The 26,103-nt window shown below is 38.6% G+C and overlaps 3 protein-coding genes and 2 non-coding genes across 10 annotated transcripts; 1 reads left to right on the forward strand and 4 right to left on the reverse strand.

Annotated features, from left to right (window-relative positions):
* Positions 1–1,277: 1,277 nt before the first annotated feature.
* On the reverse strand, positions 1,278–1,365 carry LOC127807060 (small nucleolar RNA snR60/Z15/Z230/Z193/J17). Its single transcript, XR_008024596.1, has one exon. It is a non-coding gene; the product is annotated as a small nucleolar RNA snR60/Z15/Z230/Z193/J17 (small nucleolar RNA).
* A 587-nt stretch (positions 1,366–1,952) lies between these two features.
* On the reverse strand, positions 1,953–2,049 carry LOC127807061 (small nucleolar RNA Z43). Its single transcript, XR_008024597.1, has one exon. It is a non-coding gene; the product is annotated as a small nucleolar RNA Z43 (small nucleolar RNA).
* Positions 2,050–2,721: 672 nt separating this feature from the next.
* LOC127806199 (protein LIKE COV 1-like) lies at positions 2,722–18,086 on the reverse strand. Its single transcript, XM_052343332.1, has 7 exons — positions 17,791–18,086; positions 16,162–16,214; positions 5,528–5,637; positions 4,235–4,402; positions 4,047–4,144; positions 3,385–3,511; positions 2,722–3,112 (listed from the first exon to the last, which is right to left on the reverse strand). The coding sequence occupies exons 1-7, from the start codon at positions 17,950–17,952 to the stop codon at positions 3,015–3,017; spliced, it is 816 nt and encodes a 271-aa protein (XP_052199292.1). The 5' UTR covers positions 17,953–18,086; the 3' UTR covers positions 2,722–3,014.
* Positions 18,087–20,334: 2,248 nt separating this feature from the next.
* On the forward strand, positions 20,335–22,484 carry LOC127806501 (dynein light chain 1, cytoplasmic-like). The gene is made up of 2 exons (XM_052343850.1): positions 20,335–20,673; positions 20,843–22,484. The coding sequence occupies exons 1-2, from the start codon at positions 20,536–20,538 to the stop codon at positions 20,984–20,986; spliced, it is 282 nt and encodes a 93-aa protein (XP_052199810.1). The 5' UTR covers positions 20,335–20,535; the 3' UTR covers positions 20,987–22,484.
* Positions 21,506–25,930, reverse strand: LOC127806500 (uncharacterized). Of its 6 annotated transcripts, XM_052343847.1 has the most exons (7): positions 25,586–25,930; positions 25,387–25,471; positions 25,262–25,298; positions 24,991–25,118; positions 23,152–24,897; positions 22,817–22,964; positions 21,506–22,269 (listed from the first exon to the last, which is right to left on the reverse strand). In XM_052343847.1, exons 5-7 carry the CDS (start codon positions 24,892–24,894, stop codon positions 21,623–21,625), a joined length of 2,538 nt encoding a protein of 845 aa, XP_052199807.1. In that variant the 5' UTR covers positions 24,895–24,897; positions 24,991–25,118; positions 25,262–25,298; positions 25,387–25,471; positions 25,586–25,930; the 3' UTR covers positions 21,506–21,622. The 6 variants fall into 6 exon arrangements, with proteins under 6 accessions (XP_052199807.1, XP_052199805.1, XP_052199806.1 ...); XM_052343845.1 differs by lacking the exon at positions 25,262–25,298 and having other exon boundaries at positions 24,991–25,068; XM_052343846.1 differs by lacking the exon at positions 25,262–25,298 and having other exon boundaries at positions 24,991–25,080.
* Between the last annotated feature and the right edge of the window lie 173 nt (positions 25,931–26,103).

Consider the following 26,103-nt stretch of genomic DNA (forward strand, 5'->3'; position numbering starts at 1 on the left):
AGCGACTAAAATTATGCCCCTTATCTTCTCTAATGACCACATGCTTAGTTATTGAATCTTTATAAATACTCCAAATCTTCAAAACACACAAAAAGAAATCTCTTCCTCCCTGGTCTCACATTTCCTTTGTATTCTAAAAGGTAATTTTCTTAAAATAGAGGTTCTAAAAGAAATCCGTGTGTATCTAGATGTAATGAATTTTGAGTATTAAGTGGTGCTGAGTGGACTTGTAATGATTCTTCCCTCTCATAAAATCTCATAAGTGGAAATTTTCTGCTCTCTAACCATGAACGCAGGCAAAATTACCAAACCACATTAATTCTCAGTATAGGTGTCAAAAGGGCCGGGCCCGGGCCCTTTTATCATTGATAGGGCCCGGCCAGGCCCACGGCCCCCCTACAAAGGGGCCGGGCCGGGCCCTTAGCCCACAGGGCCTAACGGGCCGGGCCCGACCCTTTTTTTTTCTTTTTTTTTAAATATTTTTTTTAAAAATAATACATATAATATATACATATATAAAAATTAATTTGTTTCTTTTTAAAATATTTTCTATCTTAATTCTTAAGTTTTAAATATTATTTCATTAATTTATATGCCTTATAATTTTTCTTGTGAATTGATATGAAAAATAATGTGCATATAAAAAGGAGAACGTTTATTTATAATTTAAATATATAAAAAATTTAACTTAAAAATTTTAAATAAATTAATTGATGGTTATTATTTATATATATTGCGAAATTAAATTTTTTAATATCTAATATCAATAATTACTAAATAATAACAAAATTTAAAAAAAAATGAGTAAGAGCCTTCCTGGCCCATAAGGGCCTCATGGGCCTGGCCCATAAGGGCCCAACGGACCACGGGCCGGGCCCTTAGACAGGCCGGGCCGGGAGCCTATTTTCTTTGGCCCAGCCCGGCCCCCATGGGGCTGGGCCGGACCCGGCCCATATGAACAGTAACGGGCCGGGCCAAAGCCCGGCCCGTCACGGGCTGGGCCGGGCGGCCCGCGGGCCACCCGGCCCTTTTGACACCTCTAATTCTCAGCGTCTTATTTGTCTGTCTATTATTTTCTCCACATCGGTATTCTGCTGCATCACAGGCCATCAAGGCCATTCTCAAAAGGAGCTAAACTCAACCCAGCCCACAAACTGAAGGCCAGACAGGAGACGGCCCAGCCCACCCACCCATTTGACGCCTGAACCCAAAGAACCAAAAGACAGTCTCCCCTGGTGCAAATTTATCAATTGAAATAAAAATTTCCGGTAACAAAACAGAGTCATCAGATAGGAGCGAAAGACTTTCAAATGTATAATCACTAGTTATCATCTGAACTATGCATAAATTCATCATCTGACCCTGTTTTCCCATCTACATGTCCAATTAAATTAAACACATACAACTAGGGAAGACCCGAAAACAAAAGCAAATGTAAAAATGAACAAAACCCTCAGAAGGAAGGCAGTAGTATGGTTGTAATCACTTTGTTTGTCATACATCACACGAACTAACCTTTCATCATTGGTACTTGCAGACCTCAAGAAAAAATCAGATCCAACAATGTAAAAGATCAAAAGAAACGAAAAAAAAATAGAAATCTCGAAGGTGCAGATCGTGATTTGTCGTTGTTCAAAGCCTACCAATGCTTTCATCCTAAAGAAGCCTCAAAAGAGGCAGATCCAAACGGAAATTAAAATCCTAAAAAAGCCAACTAAAAAAAAAAAAGAAAAAAAAAAGATCTTGTAGGTTAAGAGTCAGGTTCGGCCTCATAGAGAAGATTAGTGTATCAACAGAGGTGATTCAGACATATGCTTGTCAATGAAATTGTTTAATCATCGGCCGACATAAAACTCTTAAGATCAAATAACAGAAACTCATGATCATGCAGAGAAACAAAAATAAAATACACGGAAACCACAGAAGAATTCAGTTTCTACCGTTTTGATGGAGGACTCAGTTTATGGGTGGTGATATATCAGGATGGTCGGCAAGGCATGAATATGCCATTACGACGAACGAGACCAATCACATCAATCATCACAGTCCCTCAGTGATCGTGATCAACCACAACAAAACACACATATAATCAATCTATCCTTTACAGAAACAAAAAATCGAAATCTAGAAATATGCATCTAGAGAGAGAGAGAGAGAGAGAGAGAGAGAGGAGAGAAGAGAGTCCGTGCCGTGAGATTGAGCTCGCCTCTAACTGAGGAAATCGGAAGGCATTGCAATTGGGGATTCGTTCGGTTGTATTTATAGAGATAGAGAGGCGTGCGGCGGGCTGGAGCTAGGGTTTCCCGAACTGTGTAGGGTTTTGCTACACTGCGCTCCTGGGGGCGCACTGCGCAGCGTACATACAAATGACATTACTGCTTTCTCCGGTTGTACATTTTAGACATAGCTGCCATTCCGCTTAATAATAATTATTTCGTGACATGTTGTAACACTCTATTAAATTATAATACATATTTTAAAAAAATTAAAAATATAAAACCTAAAATTTGGAATTTTTTAAATAACTTTCTGCCGGATTCTTTGTGTTTTTGATCAAATTTTAAATTTTCATAACATTTTAATCAAAACTTTTAAACTTTTTTGAAAATAATTCAGTCTCTAAAAGTTAAAACCAGTCACACAACTTTTATTTTTTAGCAAATGAGTTTAATAACGATTATAATTTCAAATTAAAAAAAAATAGTTTCTTTACAATCTATATGACTTATAAAACCACTTGGCTATTTCACTATTTGAGAATCCAAGGTACAAAAAGTACAATTTTAAGGGTGAAACAATAAAAAACCATACAGCCCAACAATGCTTCCAAATTCCAAGCAAGCAACAGCACCTTTCTACAATGAACATGACATAGAGAACATGTATTACACGTGCTATCATAATTTCACACTAAATTCAGATGATTCCTGAGCGGTAATCCCAAGTGACACAACCTAAGATTCAAGCCACAACTACACAGCTCTCTCACTGCATCTATCGTCTTCGTTCTCATCTCAGCTTCTGTTAGGCCTACTTCGATCCACTTGAATTGTTCCTGGGTCCAGTGTTGACAAGATCTGTGGCATTGACATGCCCCCAGAAACTACAATTTCTGCAGAAACAAAGGATGGCATTGAGATATATTTGCATGCAAAGGTAAAGATGTGTATAAGAATGATCCTTCCTCGACCATCTTGAAGCATAGAGTCTCATGGACCGGGATATTCATATTACAACTAGCGGGGACAATGATTCTTTAGGAAACAGCATCGACTTGTATGTGTGTTTATACTACATGCTGGGTAGGGTTCGGGCTCTCCCTTCTTTTTGTCCTCATATTTCCTCACAAACGATGGTTATAGAAAAACAAGTAGAGATCCTTACCAATTCCTTCCCGAACGGATAAATTTGGTCTAATTACGTCTTGGGAGTTGATCAAGAATATGTCACCAATATAAAGATGGTTGGTGGGAACACACACGCAGCATAGCTCCTCCTCACCTGAATAATTCTGTAAATCAAATTATGGAAGTTAGAGATTCGAAAGTAGGGAAATTCCATAATCAGACACAATAAACATTAAGCAATTTCTTGGCTGCTTAATTTTCAATTTGCAATTGCTTGGAATCAACAGTAAGCTTCAGGTTGGAAAGCAGAAAACGTAAGAAACAGTGCATCAACAATGACAGCAAACATATTGCGTGATGATAAAACTGGACAACACATCCATACAAACACTCAGGAAAAAAATGGAACAAATGGAGATTTGAAATTAGTAATGACAATACAGGTGTGTTTGATTGCATTACCTAGAATTTAATTCTAGGTAACAATTGCCTAGAAAACAAAAGCCACCCCACCCAAATGAATTCTATGGAAAGAAGATTTAAATGCTTGTACCATACACATATTTTTCATAGAAAAGTTAGGGTGTTTGACTGTTTCTATAGAAAATATGTGTAATAATTACAAATAATTAGACATTTTCTATGGCAAATGTGTGCTATCAAACACGCCATACCAGATTGGAAAAGTTAGTTGCAAACCTGAAGGACTACAGATGAAGTGATGAACCCAAATGCATATTCACCAATACGTGGATGCCTTATGATAGCCACCTCTTTGAATGCCTGTGTGTTTTGATCTGCAAAAAGAATTAACAACAAAATTAAAACTTTAACCATCCCAAAATATGGAAAGAATAATGAGCAAAAGAATTAATGGAAATCAATACCTGGAGATATGGCAGCACTAATTTGCTTTGAGGCACTGTAAATATGTCGGACAAATGGCATTCGTTTGATGAACCACTCCCCAAGACTCAAAACTGATGCCCCCAACCATGATGACATGAACACTCCAACCAAGAAGATGAATGTGATTGACGTTATAAAACCAAGACCTAACCAAGAATATCAGAAAATACAAAGTCGATTAGACATGGATAAGAATTGTTCACCAAGAAACCTATCGTGTTAACCAATAAAACCACACAAATTATAACCCCACGTGAACTTAAAGAAGAGTTTCAATACCAGTTGTTTGGATATGACTTAACTGCAAAAATTCAAATATAGGCAATAAGGAAACTTCTATTTCAGAAATGCATAATTCTAGCAGTTTGAAACAATTTGAGCTTCTGGTATACCTACTGTTTCTAAGAAACATGCAGTTTTATAGTATTAAACAGAAGAAACATTCTACTTCAGGGATGTGAAACTCTAGCTCCTTCTAAATCATAATAACAAAAATCATTACAGAATCACTTCTATTATAATGAATATTGCTCAAGCTTCAGCGTAACTAGTGGCTGCAATTTTCAGAACCCATTCTGCAAAGCATGACTAACATACTATGTGGCTGGATCCATACCCAATCAAGCACACCTCCCAAGCACCCGGGATTAACATGGAGCAAATCGGCTAATTACCAATTTTGCTTGAACTTTAAGAAATTTGTTAGGGATTATATTGTGTTGGCAATTTTGTACCCATATCTAAGTTGTAATTCATTAACTCTGAGTTCAGATACACCTTGGTACACACTTCCAAGAATATGGCACCTTTAAACATGCCTTTGCTTCTTAGGCACCTTTAAAAATGTGTTTGCCTCTTAGCACACTGCCGGTGATAAAAGATAGAAGAGCAGAATTGGGGTTATCTCCCCAACCTTAAGTACATGTGCTGTTAGGACCAACTTCCATCGAATTCATAATTTCATAGTGATTATTTTTAAGGAAATTTGTAAAATCAATGTGAATATGGACATTTAAGAAAGTTCATAGTGGTATTAAGGTTTGTGATTGTTGCAGTGTTATTATCCTTCATAAAAAGTCCAGGACCAATTCATAACTCAATTCTGGGAAATGAACCGAGGGTCTCACAAAGCAAGCTAATGAAGTCACTTTTTACAGAAAGACTTGCCCCAACAACACCACTTCAAAGATGATAATTAGATTTTACAACTTGTACCAGCAAAGATACAAGTGAAAAGGGGATCCATTAAGGGTAGGATGGGATATGCTTACCAAATATATCAATGCCCAGCTGAGCATAAATTGGAGAGAAAAACCCGTCCACTAAATGAATAAACCACCATGTTATATAAAAAGTGACTGCTATCGGAAATAGGATGACACTGCAAAAAAGCTAAGAGTAAGCAATAATATAACAGTAAGAAGCATCCAAAACTCTCCAGAAGTATGAATGGTCAATGTAAAATTTGAAAGATAAGAAAGTAGTTTGTATAGTTTCATAAAAATGCAGTGGTGTTCAATGTAAGTTAAGCTTCTATGCATTGTATCAAAGTTTTCCTAGCTCCATACATAACTCTTCACTTAAGTTTGTTGAGTGCATATCCAACTGGACAGAATCAGACACATCCTATATGTAACGCCCCGCTTTTCCGAGCGTTAAATAACTTAGAAATTTTAGGAATATTTTTTTCTTTTTATAAACCATTCCCGACAATCCCGTTTTACCTTCCCGACAATCATCATAAATGCGGAAGCTAAAATTGAAACCTGATATGGTACAGAATCTGAATCCACTTTAATCATGAAATAAGAATTCGTACCATTACATCTTTAAATACTTAATTACATGGAGACTCATCATCAAGAGATAATAACTAAGTACTTCAATTGATACAATCTAAAGATACCTCAAAAATACATTAAACTATAACAATTATACATGATCATCAATACAATAATATATCATGACTCCTCATGAAGAAATAAATACAGGGACAACTCGCCAAACTCATCAGCCACGTCATCACGTGCCGTTACGTCTCAATCATCTCCCTGCCATATCTGCAACTCCTAACTGGAACGTGGAATGTTCTAGGGGCATCACCCATTAAAAGATGAAACTTCTAGTGAGGGTTTAAAAACATGATACGTGAATGCAATATGCAAATACATGAACAAACATTTGCCCTAGTGTAACTTCTCAGGCCCAGCCCGGCACGGAATCCTAGGCAAATCCCGAATCTCTGCAAGACAAGCCTAACGTTATTCCATCATTGCCCTAAGGGAATTACGGCTACACTCTAGGGCGACATCCCGTTCCCATGCACAAATAACAATGTGACAATAATATCGTGCCATGCAATTATCACGACTTTCCATGTAACATGGCAAAATAAATCATATCTTTCGTAAATATTATGCATATATAAGCAATCATATCTTTCATAAATATCATGCATAATAAACAATCATATCATGTAGGATAGGAAAAACTCACAAAACCATGTTTTGGATAAAATTACTCACCTTTAGCACAAGTTCGAACTTCCTCGAAAAATGTGCATCGCCTCGATTTTCGTGCCAACTCTCAAAAGTTATACCAATCACATCATCTCGATTACCTCAACATAAAAATGACATTTACTACTAAATATCCTCAATATTCCATTTATTTCCTATTTTCCTTCATTTTCTTTCATTTTTCCTTCTGAAAATCCCAATAAATACATCAAGACTATTTTCTCAAATCTATCTTCACAACAATTCATAATAGATTTTAAAATTCAAGGAAAAAATACTGGACTTACCCGGATGGCGCGTTTTCACGCAAAACGAGGCACTTTGATGCTAGAATCGAGACCTATAGAACTCCAAATTCAAATCTTTTTTTACAGGACCTAGATCTCTATTTTAGAGAAACTTAGAAAAAAATTTCAGAATTTTTGGAGCCCGGACGGGCCCGCACTCGCCCAAACAAGGTGCTCCACGCGCCCCCACTCGCGGGGCCCAGCTGGCGCGTGTGCCCCACGCGCCAGTCTTCTTCAACATCCAGCTCGTTGGACTGGTGCGCTGCCTTCGGTTTAATGGCCATATCTCCTTCATCCGACCTCCGATTGACCCCCCGTTTGAACCTATGGCTTCTTTTTTTCATCCTCTACAAGATGATACCAAAAAATCCCACAAACAGAACCATTTTCAGACTGCTCGAAGCTATTTTCCGACGAAGCTCCATATCTCCTTCATCTCTCAACGAAAATTGTTCAAAATTCACAGGAATGATCCTCTGGACATGGGGAACAAAAGCCCCTTATCCGTTGCTTTCAATTTTTGCCCAAACTCTCGGATCTAAGAGTTTTATTTTTCACTCCATTCGGCTAATTCAAAAACCTCTATTTATAGGCAACCCCGACCCTCCAAATGCTCATGGTTGGTCGATCCAACCGAGGCTTCTACCTGCCCCAGATTAGTCCAAAAACGCCACCAAACACGGATTCAACATATTGAAATTTCATCCACAAAACGGCCGAAAATCATGCAAAATTGGTCATCATCTTGGCCAATGTCGGCCTAAGCTCGACCCAAGAGCATCCTAGGCCACTTTCCTTGAGTCTCTCACCACCGAATTCGGTGATGGGAGGTGGTAGAGAAAGTTTGGTCGGCCATGACAGATTTGCTCCATCTTCAACTATTGAAAATTACACTTTGACCCCTATCTTTTCTCATTTGAACTTTCGGTCCTTTTCTTGAAGCCCCTAACCTTCCCAATACTGCCATTGCGACCTATAAGTTCTATACTTTTCATTGCATCCCGAAGATTCCGAAAAAATATCATTTCGACCTCCTTCCGGCAAAATTAAGAAATAACACTTAGGCCCGAATCTTCGTTTTGGCCCTAAACCTCTTCGTTTCTTCTTGAAACCACTGAAGGGTTGTTCCTTATAAAAAACCGAAGCCTCTTCAAGCTTCCGTTGACTTCTCGGAAGTCGTCTATAACAATTCGGTATTGCAGCCTAATTGGCAGTTGCCATTTTGCTGTACCGAAAACTGTTCCCGATCCGATTTCTTTTGGCACCATGAATCCTATCTCGGGGTGCTTGTTAATGTCACATCATTTTTCTTTGGCATCTTGACTGCAGGACACTCCCTCCAGTCGATTCGGTCATTCATACGGTAATAAATTACCATTATACCCTTCATTTATCCTAAAATTTCATTTTTGCTCCTAAGATAATTTACCCTTGAGTCTTTTAGAATTTCTCGGGTATTACATTCACCCCTCCTTAAAGAAATTTCGGCCTCGAAATTTTCATCTGACCATTCAGATAACTAAGACAATACACAGCTTATTACCCGAATACTTCAAATCAAACGTCCATTGGTCCTTGACAAATACTTCAGTTTGCATTTCTTACACGTCCGATGCTTACAAGCATGCCGTGTCATTTACATAATTTCCTGTTGTGTCTCTTTACAGACGACCACTTATCTTCCCACATCCTAGGCACACACATCTTACCCTGAAACTTTTAAGAATGCCATCTTGCATATCAAAAATCATAATCCTTGGGCTGACCACAATCATCGATTATAGACAAAAACACCTACCAATCACACATGCTTTCTGTATCTCAATCACTAGATCCAACTAAATCGTTAGGCTAGCGATAGAGACAAACGATCCATTTGGCACTATGATCATAGTCAGCAGGCCAACAAGCCTCTAACATCTAACACTCATAGCTATCCACCCATGTCATGCGTCGGCACCTCACGGCCATGCCCCGGGTGATATGAAATAGTGCAGTCGTAGTCTTCAAGGAACTCTATCTACCATCGCTACCACTCATTTAGCTCTTTCTGCGAGAACCCGTACCTCAGGCTCCTCGTGGTTTGTGGCACATCAACTGTCCCATCATTTTGGTAATGTCTCCATAACCTTAAGAGTACATGTCCTAGCTGTCAGCTCTAAGTCATACATTGGGTAGTTCTCTTAGTGTCTTGGTGTAATCCACACGTAATCATTAGGTCATGTTGCATTAACACACAACCCGATCCTTTGAGTTATCATAAACTCTTACTGCACCCGGCAGGGTATTCTTATTAAACTCTTCTCATGAGTCTTATTGTGGACATAATTATTTCAGGGTGTCCTACCAGTATCTTCTGACAACAGCTTTGTCAAAACATCTTAACATTTTATTTCGAAATCTGGTTCGTAAAAATTTCATTTCAAACCTCACGTTGCTCCATGTTTCGAAATATAGGGTCGGAACTATAAATACCCAAAAAGCCCTGAACTCAACTTTCGCGTATCCGGATAATTTTTTTTTTTTTTTTTGCCAAAATCTCCGAAATAATAAAACACGTTTTTCCCATAAAGAAGATAAGATTATTTTTCCTTTCCCATTTTTTTTTTCTTTTCTTTTCTTTTTTTCTTTTCTTCTTTTTCTTTTCTTTCTTCTTCCTTCTCCTTCTTCTTCTTCTTCTTCTTCTTTCCTCTGCAAATCCGGTGTGCGAACAGCCACCACCTGCGCACAGCCCGGTCGCCCTCGGCCTCCGCCGCGTTCGCCTCCGATCGACTCAATCAGCCCCGCGATCGCCACCGCCGACGCCTCCGCAGCCTCAGCCGTGACCTCCTGCGCGTACAGCGCCCTCGCTGCAACCGGCTGCCTTCCGTTGCCGATCGCCCTCCATTGACTGGATCCAGCCGCCGCCGCCGTTGCCAGCCCCTTTGCGCAGCCACCGGCCCTCGCTCGGCACCCCTCGACCGTCACCGCGCCCGCCGTCATCCTTGTCGTTGCTGTCAGATCCGGGTCAATCTGACCCGACCCGACCCGACTCGGCCCGTTTCAGGTTCGACCCATTAGATCTGACTCATATCTATTTTGACCCATTCATTTAGATCCGACTCACATCTGATTTATTTAGATTTTGCCAGATCCAAATCTATCATGTCAAGGCGCAACATACCAAGACCCCGTCGTCGGTGTGGTGCCTGCATAGTCTTGCATGCCCAATGCCCTCCACGATGCTTCTTTGCCCCGTACTTCAGTCACGAGGAAAGAGTTATTGACTTTTCTGCCATCAATAGAGTTTTTGATGTCAGTAATGCTTCTCTCCTTCTGTACCGACTTCCGGCAAGAGACCGGTCTGAGGCAGCCGTTTCACTTACCATTGAGGCTTTAGCTCGGCTCCAAGATCCTATCTATGGTTGTGTCTCTCACATTCTTGCCCTACAGCAGCAGGTTAGTGAGTTGCAAACTTATCGAGCTTACTTGCAAGATTTACTATTTGCATATTATTCTTCACATCCCCAGCCTACTCCTCAACCTGATCAAAACCCGAGCTAGAATTTCGATCTTCCTATCGTTCCAGAGGATGTCCCTCATCCCAGTTTCTCAGAGGCTGCTCTTCCGCCTTACCCTTGTGAAGCTAGCAATAGCCAGATGCCACCCCCAGATGACATCGATGAGCTGGGAGCTATTGTGTTTGGCAACCGTCGTCCTCACTGAGCATTGGCATCATCATTAGTTTTTTTGCCTTTTTCCTTTTAAGTAATTGTACGGCTTGATTTCCTGTAACCGTTTGAACATATGGAATGAATATTTTGCTTTGAATACTTTAACGTCTCATTCCCTTATTCTCGGTTGCATGTTGATCACAAAACATCTCAGCCTCTTGCAACTGTTTTAATAATTCATCAAATCGAGATAAAAACATCGGTTCCTAATTATCACCTGATAATTCACATCCTTAATTAAGTCACACATAGCTAAGCATCCAATAACATCAAGCTATCATAGTTTCATGATCCCGTTAAATATATCTTGGTCATTTTTCATTTCTCTTACCACTTCCACTAATCGCAAGTGCTTATACCTCCTATCCATAGGCTCATTTATTTCCATAACTTACTGACATCACTCAGCAATACATCACCTAATTTGCCCATCAAGGCTACCTAGAGTAATCATCTAGCCATACGAGAGTTTCAATCGAAAATCTCGGATCCTCAATTAATTTGGTCCTGCAACTTCTTCGATTGCGACCCGTCATCTTTGCACATCTGCCATCATCTTGATTCTCTTAATCACGTCAAAGATTCGCACAAATTTCAAGACCTTAATTCACAGCTATACTTCCAACTAGAGCAGATAGGTACTTGTGTTACCCACGGTACTCCAATCCTCACTGGATTTCTTTCTAAATCTCTAAAGTTCCATCACGACTCCCTAGATCCTCAATCAATTCTTTCAAAGGATTTCCTCAAAAATCTCGAATCGATTTATCTTCGAAGATCCCAAATTAGATCACAATATTTGGTTTCAATTATCTTACAAGAACTCGATTTCCTTTGCCATCACGAGTTTCTATCCATCGTTCATTACGGTGCTTTTAAGCTCTCTTCGTCGGGTCTGACTATCGACAATTTTACCTGATTCTACAAGTTCATTTGGCACACTGAAACGTAGTCACAACCTTTGTCGTCTAGACTTCCTTATCATTCCTTTACGGTCGACACGACCGTCAAACACCTCTTTTATTTTTAGTGCCCGAACTCTACTTTGAGTCAAGACTATCATTTCAGAACTCATCGGTCAAGCCTTTGGACCAGTCATGCTCCACTACCTGAAATCTCATATCGAGAATCCATTGACTCTCACATTTCGTTCTTCAAATCCAGTTGACTATCGGCACTCGACCATTAAATTAGTTCTTTGCAGGCACTACACTTATTGTTAGCCAGCACACAAGCTGTCATAATCACTCCGATCACATAGTAGACTTACTCCTACATCATACGTCAAGCCTCACATGGGTACGTTATGGGTGAAAACTACACGATCTCGTCGTAGTCCTTCAAGAACTATCATCCATTGTCGCTGCAACTGAGTCTAAATCATTCTGTAAGAATATTCATTCTAGGCCCTCGAGCCTCCCATTGCTTGTCGTGTCATCATTCCCAAAGGTGACCATGAACCTCGATGTAATCCCTTAAATAGGACACTCGGTCCATATTCAACTCATCTTACCTTAGGTTAATTTCCTAGGCTTCCGGCCTCGGTCAACAATAACTAGTGGTATACCTCGCATCTTAGACCTTTGGAAGTTGGAATTCTCCACAAGGTACAAACCCTACCGTGTTACTCCAGATTTGATCGTCTCCTCGGCAGTTCACTAAGCAACTTAGACCCTGGATCCCAAACCCATACCACGAGACAGTTTACAAGTTTCCCCGGTACGTTGATCATAAGCTCTTTACAAGCCTTCTGCCTTGGTCCCTAGATCAAGATCTGTCACTATGAACACCCAACCAGCTGTGTCGCCACGCTGCTAGGGTTTCTTTATCTCGTCTTTGCGAGTCACATCGGTTGCACTACTTTCAGCTTATCAATTGACGCGCTCACACGCCATCATTTGGCCATATTTGGCCTCTTGTTCAATCCAATCCGATGGATCCCTTATCTTTACATCATATTTTCGAGATGCTAAATGATCCTCGAAAATCCTTATCTTGACAACTTAGGCCATCAGACTAATCTTGCGCTAGCTTTTATCAGGCATTCTACTATTCATCGGGAATAGTAGTCGTCTACTGAAATAATGTCTGCTCGTGAATAGTATACCAGGTAAGTTCCCAGGAAAGAGAGGTGGCTCACAAACGGACACATTTAAGTACCAAGTCTTTCCTTAGTCAGAACTTTCCTAGACATGCACTTCCACTACACATCACTTATCCAGTAACCGTCAATACCCAAATCTTACCGTGGCTTTGCTTATCTAGCCACGTGCGACCTTTTCCTTAGGTTCGCTCTAATATCGACCATACTAGAGTCACTCAAGGCTCAGACATTTCCTATGTCTTTAACAATTATTCTCTGATACCAACTGTAACGCCCCGCTTTTCCGAGCGTTAAATAACTTAGGAATTTCAGGAATATTTCTTTTTTTTATAAACCATTCCCGACAATCCCGTTTTACCTTCCCGACATACTAAACAAGAACCGATAAGCCAAGACACGTAATCATCATAAATGCGGAAGCTAAAATCGAAACCTGATATGGCACAAAATCGTAATCCACTTTAATCATGAAATAAGAATTCGTACCATTACATCTTTAAATACTTAATTACATGGAGACTCATCATCAAGAGATAATAACTAAGTACCTCAATTGATACAATCTAAAGATACCTAAAAATATATTAAACCATAACAATTATACATGATCATCAATACAATAATATATCATGACTCCTCATGAAGAAATAAATACAGGGACAACTCGTCAAACTCATCAGCCACGTCATCACGTGCCGTTACGTCTCAATCATCTCCCTGCCATATCTGCAACTCCTAACTGGAACGTGGAATGTTCCAGGGGCATCACCCATTAAAAGATAAAACTTCTAGTGAGGGTTTAAAAACATGATACGTGAATGCAATATGCAAATACATGAACAAACATTTGCCCTAGTGTAACTTCCCAGGCCCAGCCCGGCACGAAATCCTAGGCAAATCCCGAATCTCTGCAGGACAAGCCTAACGTTATTCCATCATTGCCCTAAGGGAATTACGGCTACACTCTAGGGCGACATCCCATTCCCATACACAAATAACAATGTGACAATAATATCGTGCCATGCAATTATCACGACTTTCCATGTAATATGGCAAAATAAATCATATCTTTCATAAATATTATGCATATATAAGCAATCATATCTTTCATAAATATCATGCATAATAAACAATCATATCATGTAGGATAGGAAAAACTCACAAAACCATGTTTTGGATAAAATTACTCACCTTTAGCACAAGTTCGAACTTCCTCGAAAAATGTGCATCGCCTCGATTTTCGTGCCAACTCTCAAAAGTTATACCAATCACATCATCTCGATTACCTCAACATAAAAATGACATTTATTACTAAATATCCTCAATATTCCATTTATTTCTTATTTTCCTTCATTTTCTTTCATTTTTCCTTCTGAAAATCCCAATAAATACATCGAGACTATTTTCTCAAATCTATCTTCACAACAATTCATAATAGACTTTAAAATTCAAGGGAAAAATACTGGACTTACCCGGATGGTGCGTTTTCATGCAAAACGAGGCACTTTGATGCTAGAATCGAGACCTATAGAACTCCAAATTCAAATCTTTTTTTACAGGACCTAGATCTCGATTTCAGAGGAATTTAGAAATTTTTTTCAAAATTTTTGGAGCCCAGACGTGCCCGCACTCGCCCAAACAAGGTGCTCTACGCACCCCCACTCACGAGGACCAACTAGCGCATATGCCCCACGCACCGGTCTTCTTCAACATCCAGCTCGCCGGACTGGTGCGCTACCTTCGGTTTAATGGCCATATCTGCTTCATCCGACCTCTGATTGACCCCCCGTTTGAACCTATGACTTCCTCTTTTCATCCTCTACAAGATGATACCAAAAAATCCCACAAACAGAACAATTTTCAGACTACTCAAAGCTATTTTCCGGCGAAGCTCGTTTTTCCGACGAAACTCCATATCTCCTTCATCTCTCAACGAAAATTGCTCAAAATTCACAGGAATGATCCTCTGGACATGGGGAACAAAAGCCCCTTATCCGTTGCTCTCAATTTTTGCCCAAACTCTCGGATCTGAGAGTTTAATTTTTCACTCCATTCGGCTAATTCAAAAACCTCTATTTATAGGCAACCCCGACCCTCCAAATGCTCATGGTTGGTCGATCCAACCGAGGCTTCTACCTGCCCCAGATTAGTCCAAAAACGCCACCAAACACGGATTCAACGTATTGAAATTTCATCCACAAAACGGCCGAAAATCATGCAAAATTGGTCATCATCTTGGCCAATGTCAGCCTAAGCTCGACCCAAGAGCATCCTAGGCCACTTTCCTCGAGTCTCTCACCACCGAATTCGGTGATGGGAGGTGGTAGAGAAAGCTTGGTCGGCCATGGCAGATTTGCTCCATCTTCAACTATTGAAAATTGCACTTTGACCCCTATCTTTTCTCATTTGAACTTTCGGTCCTTTCCTTGAAGCCCCTAACCTTCCCAATACTGCCATTGCGACCTATAAGTTCTATACTTTTCATTGCATCCCCGAAAATTCCGAAAAAATATCATTTCGACCTCCCTCCGACAAAATTAAGAAATAACACTTAGGCCCGAATCTTCGTTTTGGCCTTAAATCTCTTCGTTTCTTCTTGAAACCACTGAAGGGTTGTTCCTTATGAAAAACCGAATCCTCTTCAAGCTTCCGTTGACTTCTCAGAAGTCGTCTATAACAATTCGGTATTGCAGCCTAATTAGCAGTTGTCATTTTGCTGTACCAAAAACTGTTCCCGATCCGATTTCTTTTGGCACCATAAATCCTATCTCGGGGTGCTTGTTAATGTCATATCATTTTTCTTTGGCATCTCGATTGCAAGACACTCTCTCCAGTCGATTCGGTCATTCATACGGTAATAAATTACCATTATACCCTTCATTTATCCTAAAATTTCATTTTTGCTCCTAAAATAATTTACCCTTGAGTCTTTTAGAATTTATCGGGTATTACACTATATTATATTACAAGTGTCAAACATATGGTACAGTTTTCCCAAATATTTAGAAGAGACCATGTACGGTAGCAAGAGATTGAAGTGCAATCTAATTGAACATTCTAGGAATTAGATCTCTCCTCATAAATAACTTCCTACATCTTTGCACCATGTTAGCAAAGCAGGTCAAGATTGAAGAATATCATGACAGAAATCAAAAGTTGGGCATGACAGATGAGTAAGATGATAGTCATGCTACATATCATAAAATCGCATGCATAAGAAGATAACAGGACATATTTAGGATTGAAGGGAAATAAAAGAGAGCGGGGAACAAATGAACACACCATCCTGTCATAAACTTTTTTGAGGCCCAGCTCCTGACAACTTTGAAGAACGTCTGCACAGAGACATGTCATCCAGGATTTATCAGACAAATAAGAAACATATAGACAGATAAACACTTAAAAAGGAAAACTTCTATATTGAGGTTTCTTTGGGAATTCCATGCAAGATGATTTTAGCTTAAACAGATGTAAACTCAAAATGTGTGGTGCCTAGTGCAATAATTAACAGAAGGAGCCTAGTGCAATAATTAACAGAAGGAATAATGTCAGCATGTCCTCAAGAATATGGTAGTGTGTGTGGATGGTTTGTCATGCTTGCCTTGCTCTACTCACATGTCATGTCTAACTGGAATCAATAAAGTGGCCACATAGTTGTTCAGCACTTGAAATTTAAAACTGTATATTTACTCATGCTAAGAGTTCCTTCAAGTTATTGTAACCCACGTTTCCCCTCGTGTTGGGCTTTGCCAAGGTTGCTGTTGCAGCCCAGAGGGTGCCTTGTCTTAACAAGTAACGGTCCATGGAAACTGGAAAGTAACAAGCAGTTTATTCAAAAAGTTTCATTTTCCTTTTGTTTTCATTTTGAAAAGATTCCAAAAGTTTCAAATTGAGACAAGGTTCCCTCATGTCAGCCAACTTTACAAAATTATACACACCAAAAAACCAAATTTCTAGAAAAAGCTTCCAGTTGAGCAAGCATATATCTTGCAAAAAGTTCTGGATCCAAACAAACTACACGTGCATTGGGAAAATCAACAGAAAATAATGACAACATGATTTGAAATTACCATAGATTGGAAAGATCAATGCCCTCACCATCTGTGGTGCATCAACCAAGACCTAAAAACTGACAGACTAGGAAGCATATTTGTTGGGAATTGGTTTATCCTATCAAATTTAAGGATGGAAATCTCTGGGACTCAAGCTCTATGTTTGTAACTTGCAATGGATACCACTGCTTACAGTCAACAGATAGTGGGTAACTGATTATTCATCAATCCTTTAATGGATCAAAGTACACATTAACTACCAGCATACATAAAGTAAACTAAATTATCACGAAGCATTCCAGAAAGTGACCAAATAAACCGATACACAAAGGATTCATCTACATTTGGAATAAATGATGGAAATGAATAAACACGAGGGAAAATGGCTGTTACTCCTAAAGCCATATGAACAATTTTCGCTCCTTCCACATCAATCACCCCAAGAACCAACCGGACTTTAAGAGGCGGATCGCAAAAAACCCGAATAAGAACAATGGTTTCCCCAATTAAAACTGAATTCAATCACCAAAAACTAGCTCACTGAAAATGAGAGAGAGAAAGAGAGAACAAAAAATCAAACGAGTAAACGGTGCGGAGTTCAAATCAACTACAGTAGTTAAAATTGCTTCTAAACCCTAAATCACGTCCAAAATTAGAAAGTAGTCAACAGACAATCAAACGAGTAAACGGTGCAGGGTTCAAATCAACTACAGTAGTTAAAATTGCTTCTAAACCCTAAATCACGTCCAAAATTATAAAGTAGTCAACAGTTACACCACCAATATATGTACATATATATATTATATGTATAGAGAGAGAGAGGGGGGAGAGAGAGAGAGAGAGAGGAGAAGGCAGGGACCTCGCGGCCGGAGATATGAGAAGAGGAAGAAGCGGCGGCAGCAGCGGCGGAGGAGGAGGGCTTGGGGGAAGGCGGTCCGGCAGCGACATCATCGTGAGCGACGGGTAAGAGGAGCTCTCGATCTCTACTTTCTCTGTTCGCCATCATCGTCTTCTCATCCATCTTCACCTGCCATCGCTTCTGCTTTCCCTGATTTCTTCACCGGCTTGGCTTTGCTTCGATCGCCCTGCCCTGTCTCTCTCTCTCTCTCTCTCTCTCTCCCCTCCGTTTTAATTTAAATTTAAATTCTGCGCACAGTGTCGACGCAAGCTAAGAAGCTGACTCTTGCTACTAATTAATGCTTAGCCATAAGCATTTAGCAAAGCGTTACTATTCGGCACAGCAGATCAGTAATATCAGTTGCGGACGTTGTTTTCCTGGGCACCACTTTTACTAAATTATCACTAGAGATTGTGTCATTAGTGTAATAAAAATTCATTTTACAATATAATTTGTAACATAATATAATAAAAAGAATATAATTTATATACGAGACATTTATATTTACACAAAGAGTTAATCAAGCCTCACAAATCTATTATGTTGTCCGCACCCGGCACAAACTTGTGAGGGAGGGGGTGGTGTGTGGGCCTCCCATGAGATCCACGTCCCTTCTCAATTTGCTCACGTCAATCAAATATTATGTTATTCATATCAAAGTGTTTAAAACCCATCATATTAACTTATATCAAATATTATTTATAACTCATAAGTTTATTCCTATATTTTTACATTTTTTTTCATACATTTAATTAAATATTTTGTTATTTTAATCATACCCTTAAATTTATATTTTTAAATTAATTAAATCTATATATTTTAACATTTTTTTATGTGTCAAATCATACTTTTATTTACTTTGTTATATTCTTTATCTACATTTTCGAGTCAATTTAACCTTAATACTTGAATGTGTAAAAACAAAAGTTAAAATGAGATAATTAACACTCGTTTGATCATGTTTAAATGATAACAATATATTTGATAAATAAAGTGAAAGAGTGGGAGAATAAAAAAAAAATTACAGACAATATTTCTAATTTGATAAATTAGTCAAAATTCTCACCTAAAATACTGATTTATCTTACTTTACTTTTTTTTATATATTAAAATAAATTGATTAAAAATACAGATATAATAATATAATTGAAATAATAAAAATTTTAAATTATTATATAAAAATTAAATTAAGTCAAAAATATAAAAGTAATGGTGTAATCAAAATATCAAAAAATTTAAATAAACAAAAAAAATATAAAAATAAAAATATAAGACAGTATGATTTTCCCTTTTTTGTATAGTGGTAGAGATAATATGATGAATGATGCATATAAGATGAGATTGCGTAGACATTTGTTACGGTGACTCATTGGATTTGCGAATTTGGTGACGTGGGGTTCTCTAATTGGTTCAAGATATATTAAATATTAAATTTAAGAAAAATTCACTAAATACACGTACCGACAAAATTTTTATGAAACGGAATAGTCAACAGCGTGCCCACTTTGACTTGAGGCTATGAGCTGTCAGCTTGTGAGCCAATCGTGGCATGCCACCGTTCAATTATATAAAATACCTTATTTGGTAAAATACATATTTTAATTTTTATATTTATATTTTTATTTAAATTTTTATTATTTTAAAAATATCTTTAAAATTATAATTTCAAGTCAATTATATCTATAAACTTTTTATTATTTTAAATTTATTATTCTTAATAAATTTATTAAAATATATAATTAACTCAACATTATATAATTTAAATGTATAATTAAAATAATAAAAATTTTAAAAATGGAATTGAGTCCAACCCTACGTGCTTTCACAAGTGCCTGAGTCGGGATTGACTCATAGTGATTGATATATACTTGAGACTAGATAATTTATTTTATATATTTGTGAGAAAGGTTGGGACAAAAAATAATTACAACTGGATTCAAGTCATAATATGAAAATTGGGGGTTTATTAATTTAACCCAAGTTGAATACGACCACGCCTAAATGCGTTTCGAGCTTTGATGATGCAATTCGATCCGACTCTCTTTTACTTGATATATGAGAAATGTAATCAAATTGTGTGCGACGTTAACCAATAAAAAATTATAAACTAATTAAAAGATAAATTCAGGTGACAGAAAATCATCCACGACGACTTATCAATGCAATTTTTGAAGGCATGCCTTTTTCAGGCTATTTTTAATGAAATAAAAAAAAATTAATAGTTAATAAGAGAATAATGAATAATTTCATATCAAAAGAAGCCTTTAATTACTTAAATGGTTATCCATCATAAGTTAATTCCTAAATTTGTTAGGTTCAATAATAATATTTTAAATACTTGACATATTAGAATTCTTATATTATAAGATTAAAGTGTGAACAAACTTACAAAAAAATGTATTTGTTAGATGTGTGGACCTAATTAGACCCGTTAACCTTTTAGTTTGAAAAAAAGGATAAAAAGAAGATGGAGTAATTGGGTGGCTAATTTCAATCTGGTTCAGATTTAGGGGGTATCGTTAATTCCGGCCGGTGAAGGACAAGCTTTCTGGGGCCAATATAAAAGGAGTCCTCCTCCATTGATGGCAAGAAACTGTGAGGAATTGGAGAAGCCTCTGGTTCCATTTTCGATGTATAATTGAAACCTGCTGGTTTCTCTATTAATACAACAAATTCAAGCAGAGAGAGAGAGAGAGAGAGAGAGAGATGTTGGAAGGGAAAGGGGTGGTGAAAGAAACAGACATGGAAGAGAAGGTGCAGGTGGAAGCCATGGCAGCTGCTTCTGAAGCTCTTGATCTCTATGATGTCTTTGACTGCATCTCCATTGCAGCCCACATCAAGAAGGTACGTACGTACTGCATGCTCCTCTGTATTGATATCAAACCTAGCTAGCTAGTAGCTAGTAGCTAGTTACATCTCTCTCTCTCTCTCTCTCTCTCTCTCTCTCTCTCTCTCTATATATATATATATATAATTAATCTGCTCTTATAATTTCAAGCATGGAAATTAACAGGAATTTGACAGAAAATATGGGTGCGGGTGGCAATGTGTGGTGGGTTCCAACTTTGGCTGTTTCTTCTCTCATTCACATGGAACTTTCATCTACTTTGCGCTTGAGAACCTCAAATTTCTCATCTTCAAGGCTGCCTTTAGCTAATTCATGAATATCAGTCATGATTGCATTCCACAGAGAGAGAGAGAGAGAGAGAGAGAGATTTTGAGGGGCACTGATCTAAAATTGTTCGATTTTCTTTGTGATGGATCTTGCAGGTGGTGAGAGTGATGAATTGTAGACTGTAGCTATAATGTTATTATTTAGGGATATTCACATAAATCTATCTAATATTATTTGTTATAATATTACTTTTTATTAAGCTCGCTGTAAGACAATACAAATCTATTGCCAAAGAGAGGGAGGGAGGGAGTGTAATTCAAAGTTGAATGACAGCTGAGTTACTGTATAGTCAAAACAACAAATTGCCAGCTTTTGAAAGCTCATTCATCTTAAATTCAGCCTTGCATATTGAAGGAAATCCAACTTGCGAACATAGTTAACCTCTCTGCAATGGATGCATTGTACCAGAGAGAAAAGAAATCCATTCTCAGAGAAATAAGACACATAAACAGGTAATTCAACACTTATGGTTGATATATAGTTGAGGAAACCCTGGAGATCTAAAGCAAACATATATAGTGTCACTCTGCCTTTGCACTAATCACAGTGACCTTATTTACAGAAAATATAGAGTATTATGAGCTTCCAAAGCCTATATGTTGAGACATGTATGAAGTGCTAAAGCAGAAAATCTGTAAGCAAATTCTCTATCAGTACATTGAAAACTAGCTTCTCTATGTCACCTACAACTTGCTCGACTTCTTGCACTGTAAATTCATGCCTCCAGCCCCAGTCCCATCCCCCGCTCACCGCCCCCTCCGACTTCAGGTCTTTCTCCAGAACTGCATTAACATTGTCAGAGGGAAGTTTCTCGGCATCATTCTTACTGTAGCTTCTCAAATTCTCAATTCCATTGTACACTTCATCCACCAGGTGGGAAAGCGATATGGAGATGTTGAAATTCCTCGCCAGAGCTGTTAAGGATGGACGTTTGGTTTCTGTACATTGACGCCTTTTACGTTGCAGAAGTTCGTTTGCACAGTCCAACAAGAGTCTGGTATCGTCTACACAATCATATTGACTACTTGTCTGTAAAAGTATGGCCTGGTTAGTATCGACATTAAAGAGCTCCTGTGCAGTACTAAGGAATGATGGACTGCTCAAAAACAGATCTTTTTCGTTGGCTTCAGTTCTGAACCATTTCTCCTTGGTACTATTGTGACTGCTGCAGTAATTAGTTTCTTCAGCCAATTTGACATCGCTTTTGGGTTGCTCAGTCTCTGGTGTCACATTGCACATAGCATTCTGGCTGCAATCAAATTGGTCTGCAAATGAAAAGGGAAAAAAAAAAAAAAAAGATCCATGCAGTCAACCCCATTGCAAATGCAAGTAGCTACGCACCATAAAATCCACTATGAAAACATTAAGATGACAGTTATACATCAATAAGCCGCTCTACTGTGTACATGTAGTTCTCTGTATGATTCTATGTATTCTTCCACAAGACTGATAATATAATTTCTCTTTATGGTTGTGAAAATGGTAGATAGAATAATGGTTACAGATTTCACGCAACAGGTAATGAGTTGAATCTTCTTTTGATGCTGAACAAGTATGACAGGCATAGTTGGTGTCTAAGTATCTTTTAGAAGAAGTGAAGAACTGTGAACCATAATGGCATAACGGTTCTCTTGCCAGGGGACACTAAGCTGAAGCTATTCTTAGATTAATAAGCACGCTTTCTAAATGCTATCACAGAATGCAGTGTGTTGAATATATGGACAGTAGCTCCCTCATTCCCAGTTGTAGCATCACTTAATGATGTTCACTTATTGAAACCCGTGTAACTTGGTATTGAAGAGTGTGTCATACCTTTAATCTGAAGATCAGAAGGATCTGTCCCTTCTTCAGTAAAGAGTTGATCTTGATCTTCAGTTGTGATAGTACTTGTCATATCACATTCCTCTTCACAGCTATGGTTAAACCCTTCATTACCATGCTTGCCTCCAACATCTTCAACCTGCGTTGGCAATTTAGCGCATAACTTGTCAGTCATTGGTGATGATTCTAGGCGCTAACTCTAGTTTATACTTCGCATTAGGGAAATACTCATAGATAGCAGTATCTATAAAAAGCCAGGGAACAAATAGAAGTGTCTAAAATAAAGATCTCTTAAGATTATAAAGATGGAATTTAGGAGCACTCACAACTAAAGTTACGGCCAAAGGCTCCTTGACTTGTTTCTCAACCTTCACACTCTTTTTCACACCACCATAGTCATGAGATATGGCTGTTGTTTTGTGTTTTGAAATGACACTTGCTGATATAGTTTTTCTTTGGGTTATACGATTCTTTGTGATGTTCAACCCAATCTCAGGTTTTCTTTCTTTTGTGGAGGCCACTTTGGCTTGATCGTGAGATTTAGGAGCAACTTTAGATTTCACATGCTCCACTTCTGATGGTTTCTTTCTGTGAGCGGTCTCTTTTTGTGTCCTATCTACTTTCTTCTCAACTGCTTTCTTTCTCTGTTGCTGATTTGCAGGTACACAATCTTTCAACTTACTAGAAGACAGCTTCTCATTTCTCTTGACTAATTCTGCTTTTTCTTCTCCTTTAAGGTTTTTATACCTTTTATGGGTAACCCTTTTGATTGGCGTACCTGTCTCTTCTCCTTCGAGTCTTCCAGACATCTCACTGGAATTCAATGCTCCTTCCCTCTGGTCTGTGGTCCTGGGTTGAGGTTCTTTTATTTTGAATTTTCTGACTTGAAGAGCGCCCGCATCATGCATAAACTTTTGCAGGTGATTGTCTTCAACTTCACCACGTGAAACACGCAGAGGTTTTATAAGTACGATAGGTGGGGAATCTTCAGTGAACTGCTTTCTTGATTTGGAGGCATTAGAATGACGAAAAGCTTCAGGAGAACTGCATTTTAGAAGCCCCTTAAAGTGCATAGTTTCAACTATTTCTTTCAGCTTCCTCTGTTCTGTATACACCTTATAAGAGGCAGAATGAGGCTTCCTTGCCTTGGGCATATCAACTTCAAACATGGGTCTTTTTTGACTTGAAATTTTCTCGCTTTCTAACTGTTTACAGGGGCCAGTCTGCGCTTCTTGCAAGGGAAATTCTTCAAGACCCATAAGCTTGGCAATCAAATTTGAGCCTTTTGACTTGTGTGGAGCCTTTGATGATAGAGAACTGTCAGATGAGAAAAGGCTGTGGAAGTTAACCATCGAGGACTGGCTTGAGCTAGTGGAGGCAATGTCTGAAGCTGAGTCCAGGGTTCGTCTATCAGAACAAGCATTCTTTTCAGTGAAATTAGGCGGTAGAAGATTTTGCTTTGCAAGGCCGTCTCTGATTGCTGTCCTAAGCTCCTCAAAGCAATCCCTTGAAGAACCATCAGCAGAGAGTCTTGACTTCTGAAATTCCACTTGGTAATTTTGATCTACCAAGGAACGGGAGTTTGTTCTCTGGAACCCTAACCCATCAATTCTTTCTTGGTTGAATTTCTCCTTCTGTTTTTTCTTCAACTTGGTCATATATTGAGAAGCTTTTTGTAGCTTCCCAAGCATGATCAAAGAGTCTTGCAAGTCAAGAGCTCCTTTCAACAAATCTTTCGCTAGTTCTTCAGAATGCCCATCACTCCCCTTTGACCATGAATCTATCATCCGGTTCAGCTTGTGAGCCCCTTTTGATACCTCCATAAGCTGAAAGGAAGATGGGATATGCAAGCCTTCAGAGATGCTCTTAGAGGCCTTCTCCTTTCTTTCTTCCTTGTATTCAGAAGATGACTCAGAATTCTTAGGCATTTTTTGGCTTTCGACTTTATTCTCCAATCTCTTAGGTTTGCTCTTGGATTTTCTGATTGTCCCACATTCAACCACACCTTTCGGATCGTCGCATGTAACAAAGGATCTGTACACAGCTGATCTGAGACTGTCTTGAGGCATATTCTTCGAAAGAAAAATCCATTGAAAAAGTCAGATGCTACTACTGTTGCAGAAGCCAATTCCAAATCCCACACTAAATTTGCATAAAATACTTACATGATTGCATATATTCTAATGAAAAAATTCACACATTGACTGTTAACAGACAAATACAACTCTTGTTCGGCTGTGCCTCTGAAAGCATAACTAAAAGAAAGAATCAGTTGCCGCCAATAAACAAATCCCTGTGAATGTTGAGATACAAAAAAGATCATTCTCCTGTTGAAAATTCAAACAATCTAAATCTATTTTCTACTAATCTCTGTAAAATTTTCAAGAACTCGACAAAATTGAGAGAGAGAGAGAAAGAGAGAGAGAGAGAGAGAACAATGCTGTGATTTTTGGAAGTGATGGATCTGAACAAACTGCAAAACATTCACAAGAAACAGTCGAAATGGATGTAACTCAAGAAATCAACAAAGTCAAATTCCATCACAATTTCAAGCATCTTACCGGAATTCCGGGGCAGTTTCTCTGCTACCAAACGCTCCCTCCACACCGATCACCCCAATTCTCCTTCTTTAGCCGCCGCGGAGCCCTAAATCAAAGAAAACAACGGAAAACCAGGAAAAATCAAGGAACCAGATGAGAAACGAAGGCCTAATTAACAAGCTCAAAACCAAGAAACAGGGAATTAATTTGACTTGCTGACCACATGAGAGCTCGGAGGGGGACTCAGATCCAGCGAGAAAAGAGCAAAGAAGCGGCCGGAATCTGAGTTTCCCTTGCAATCTGCATCTACGTCTTCAAGAAGCGAAGAAGATGGGGTGGAAGGCTCATCTGGGGTTCAATGGGTTGAATAATGGGGACATTGGTGGGGGGTGATTAATGGCGAAGTTGAATCTTGTCGTGCTTGTGTTGCAGAGAAGCAAACAGAGAAAATCTAGTCAGAAGATTACAAAGGGAGGGAAGGCGGAATGGGATCTCAGTCTGAAAAGGGAATGCTGTGAGCAGCAGTTGTGGTGGAAACTGCCATGAAAAAGCCCATGAAGATAAGTAATTCTTTAATTAAACCAAAATGCTCATTGTTTTAATTTGCCTACTTTTTAAACAGAAATGCATGTGATGGCCCTTGCGTTACCACTACTACCACTTTTTTTAGTTTTCTGCTTTTTAATTTCTTTTTAAGGTTTGAATCTTAAATTTAATTTTTCTTTTATGTTTCGGATC

The sequence above is a fragment of the Diospyros lotus genome, chromosome 7 (assembly GCF_014633365.1).
Source record: "Diospyros lotus cultivar Yz01 chromosome 7, ASM1463336v1, whole genome shotgun sequence".
NCBI classification, from domain to species: domain Eukaryota; kingdom Viridiplantae; phylum Streptophyta; class Magnoliopsida; order Ericales; family Ebenaceae; genus Diospyros; species Diospyros lotus.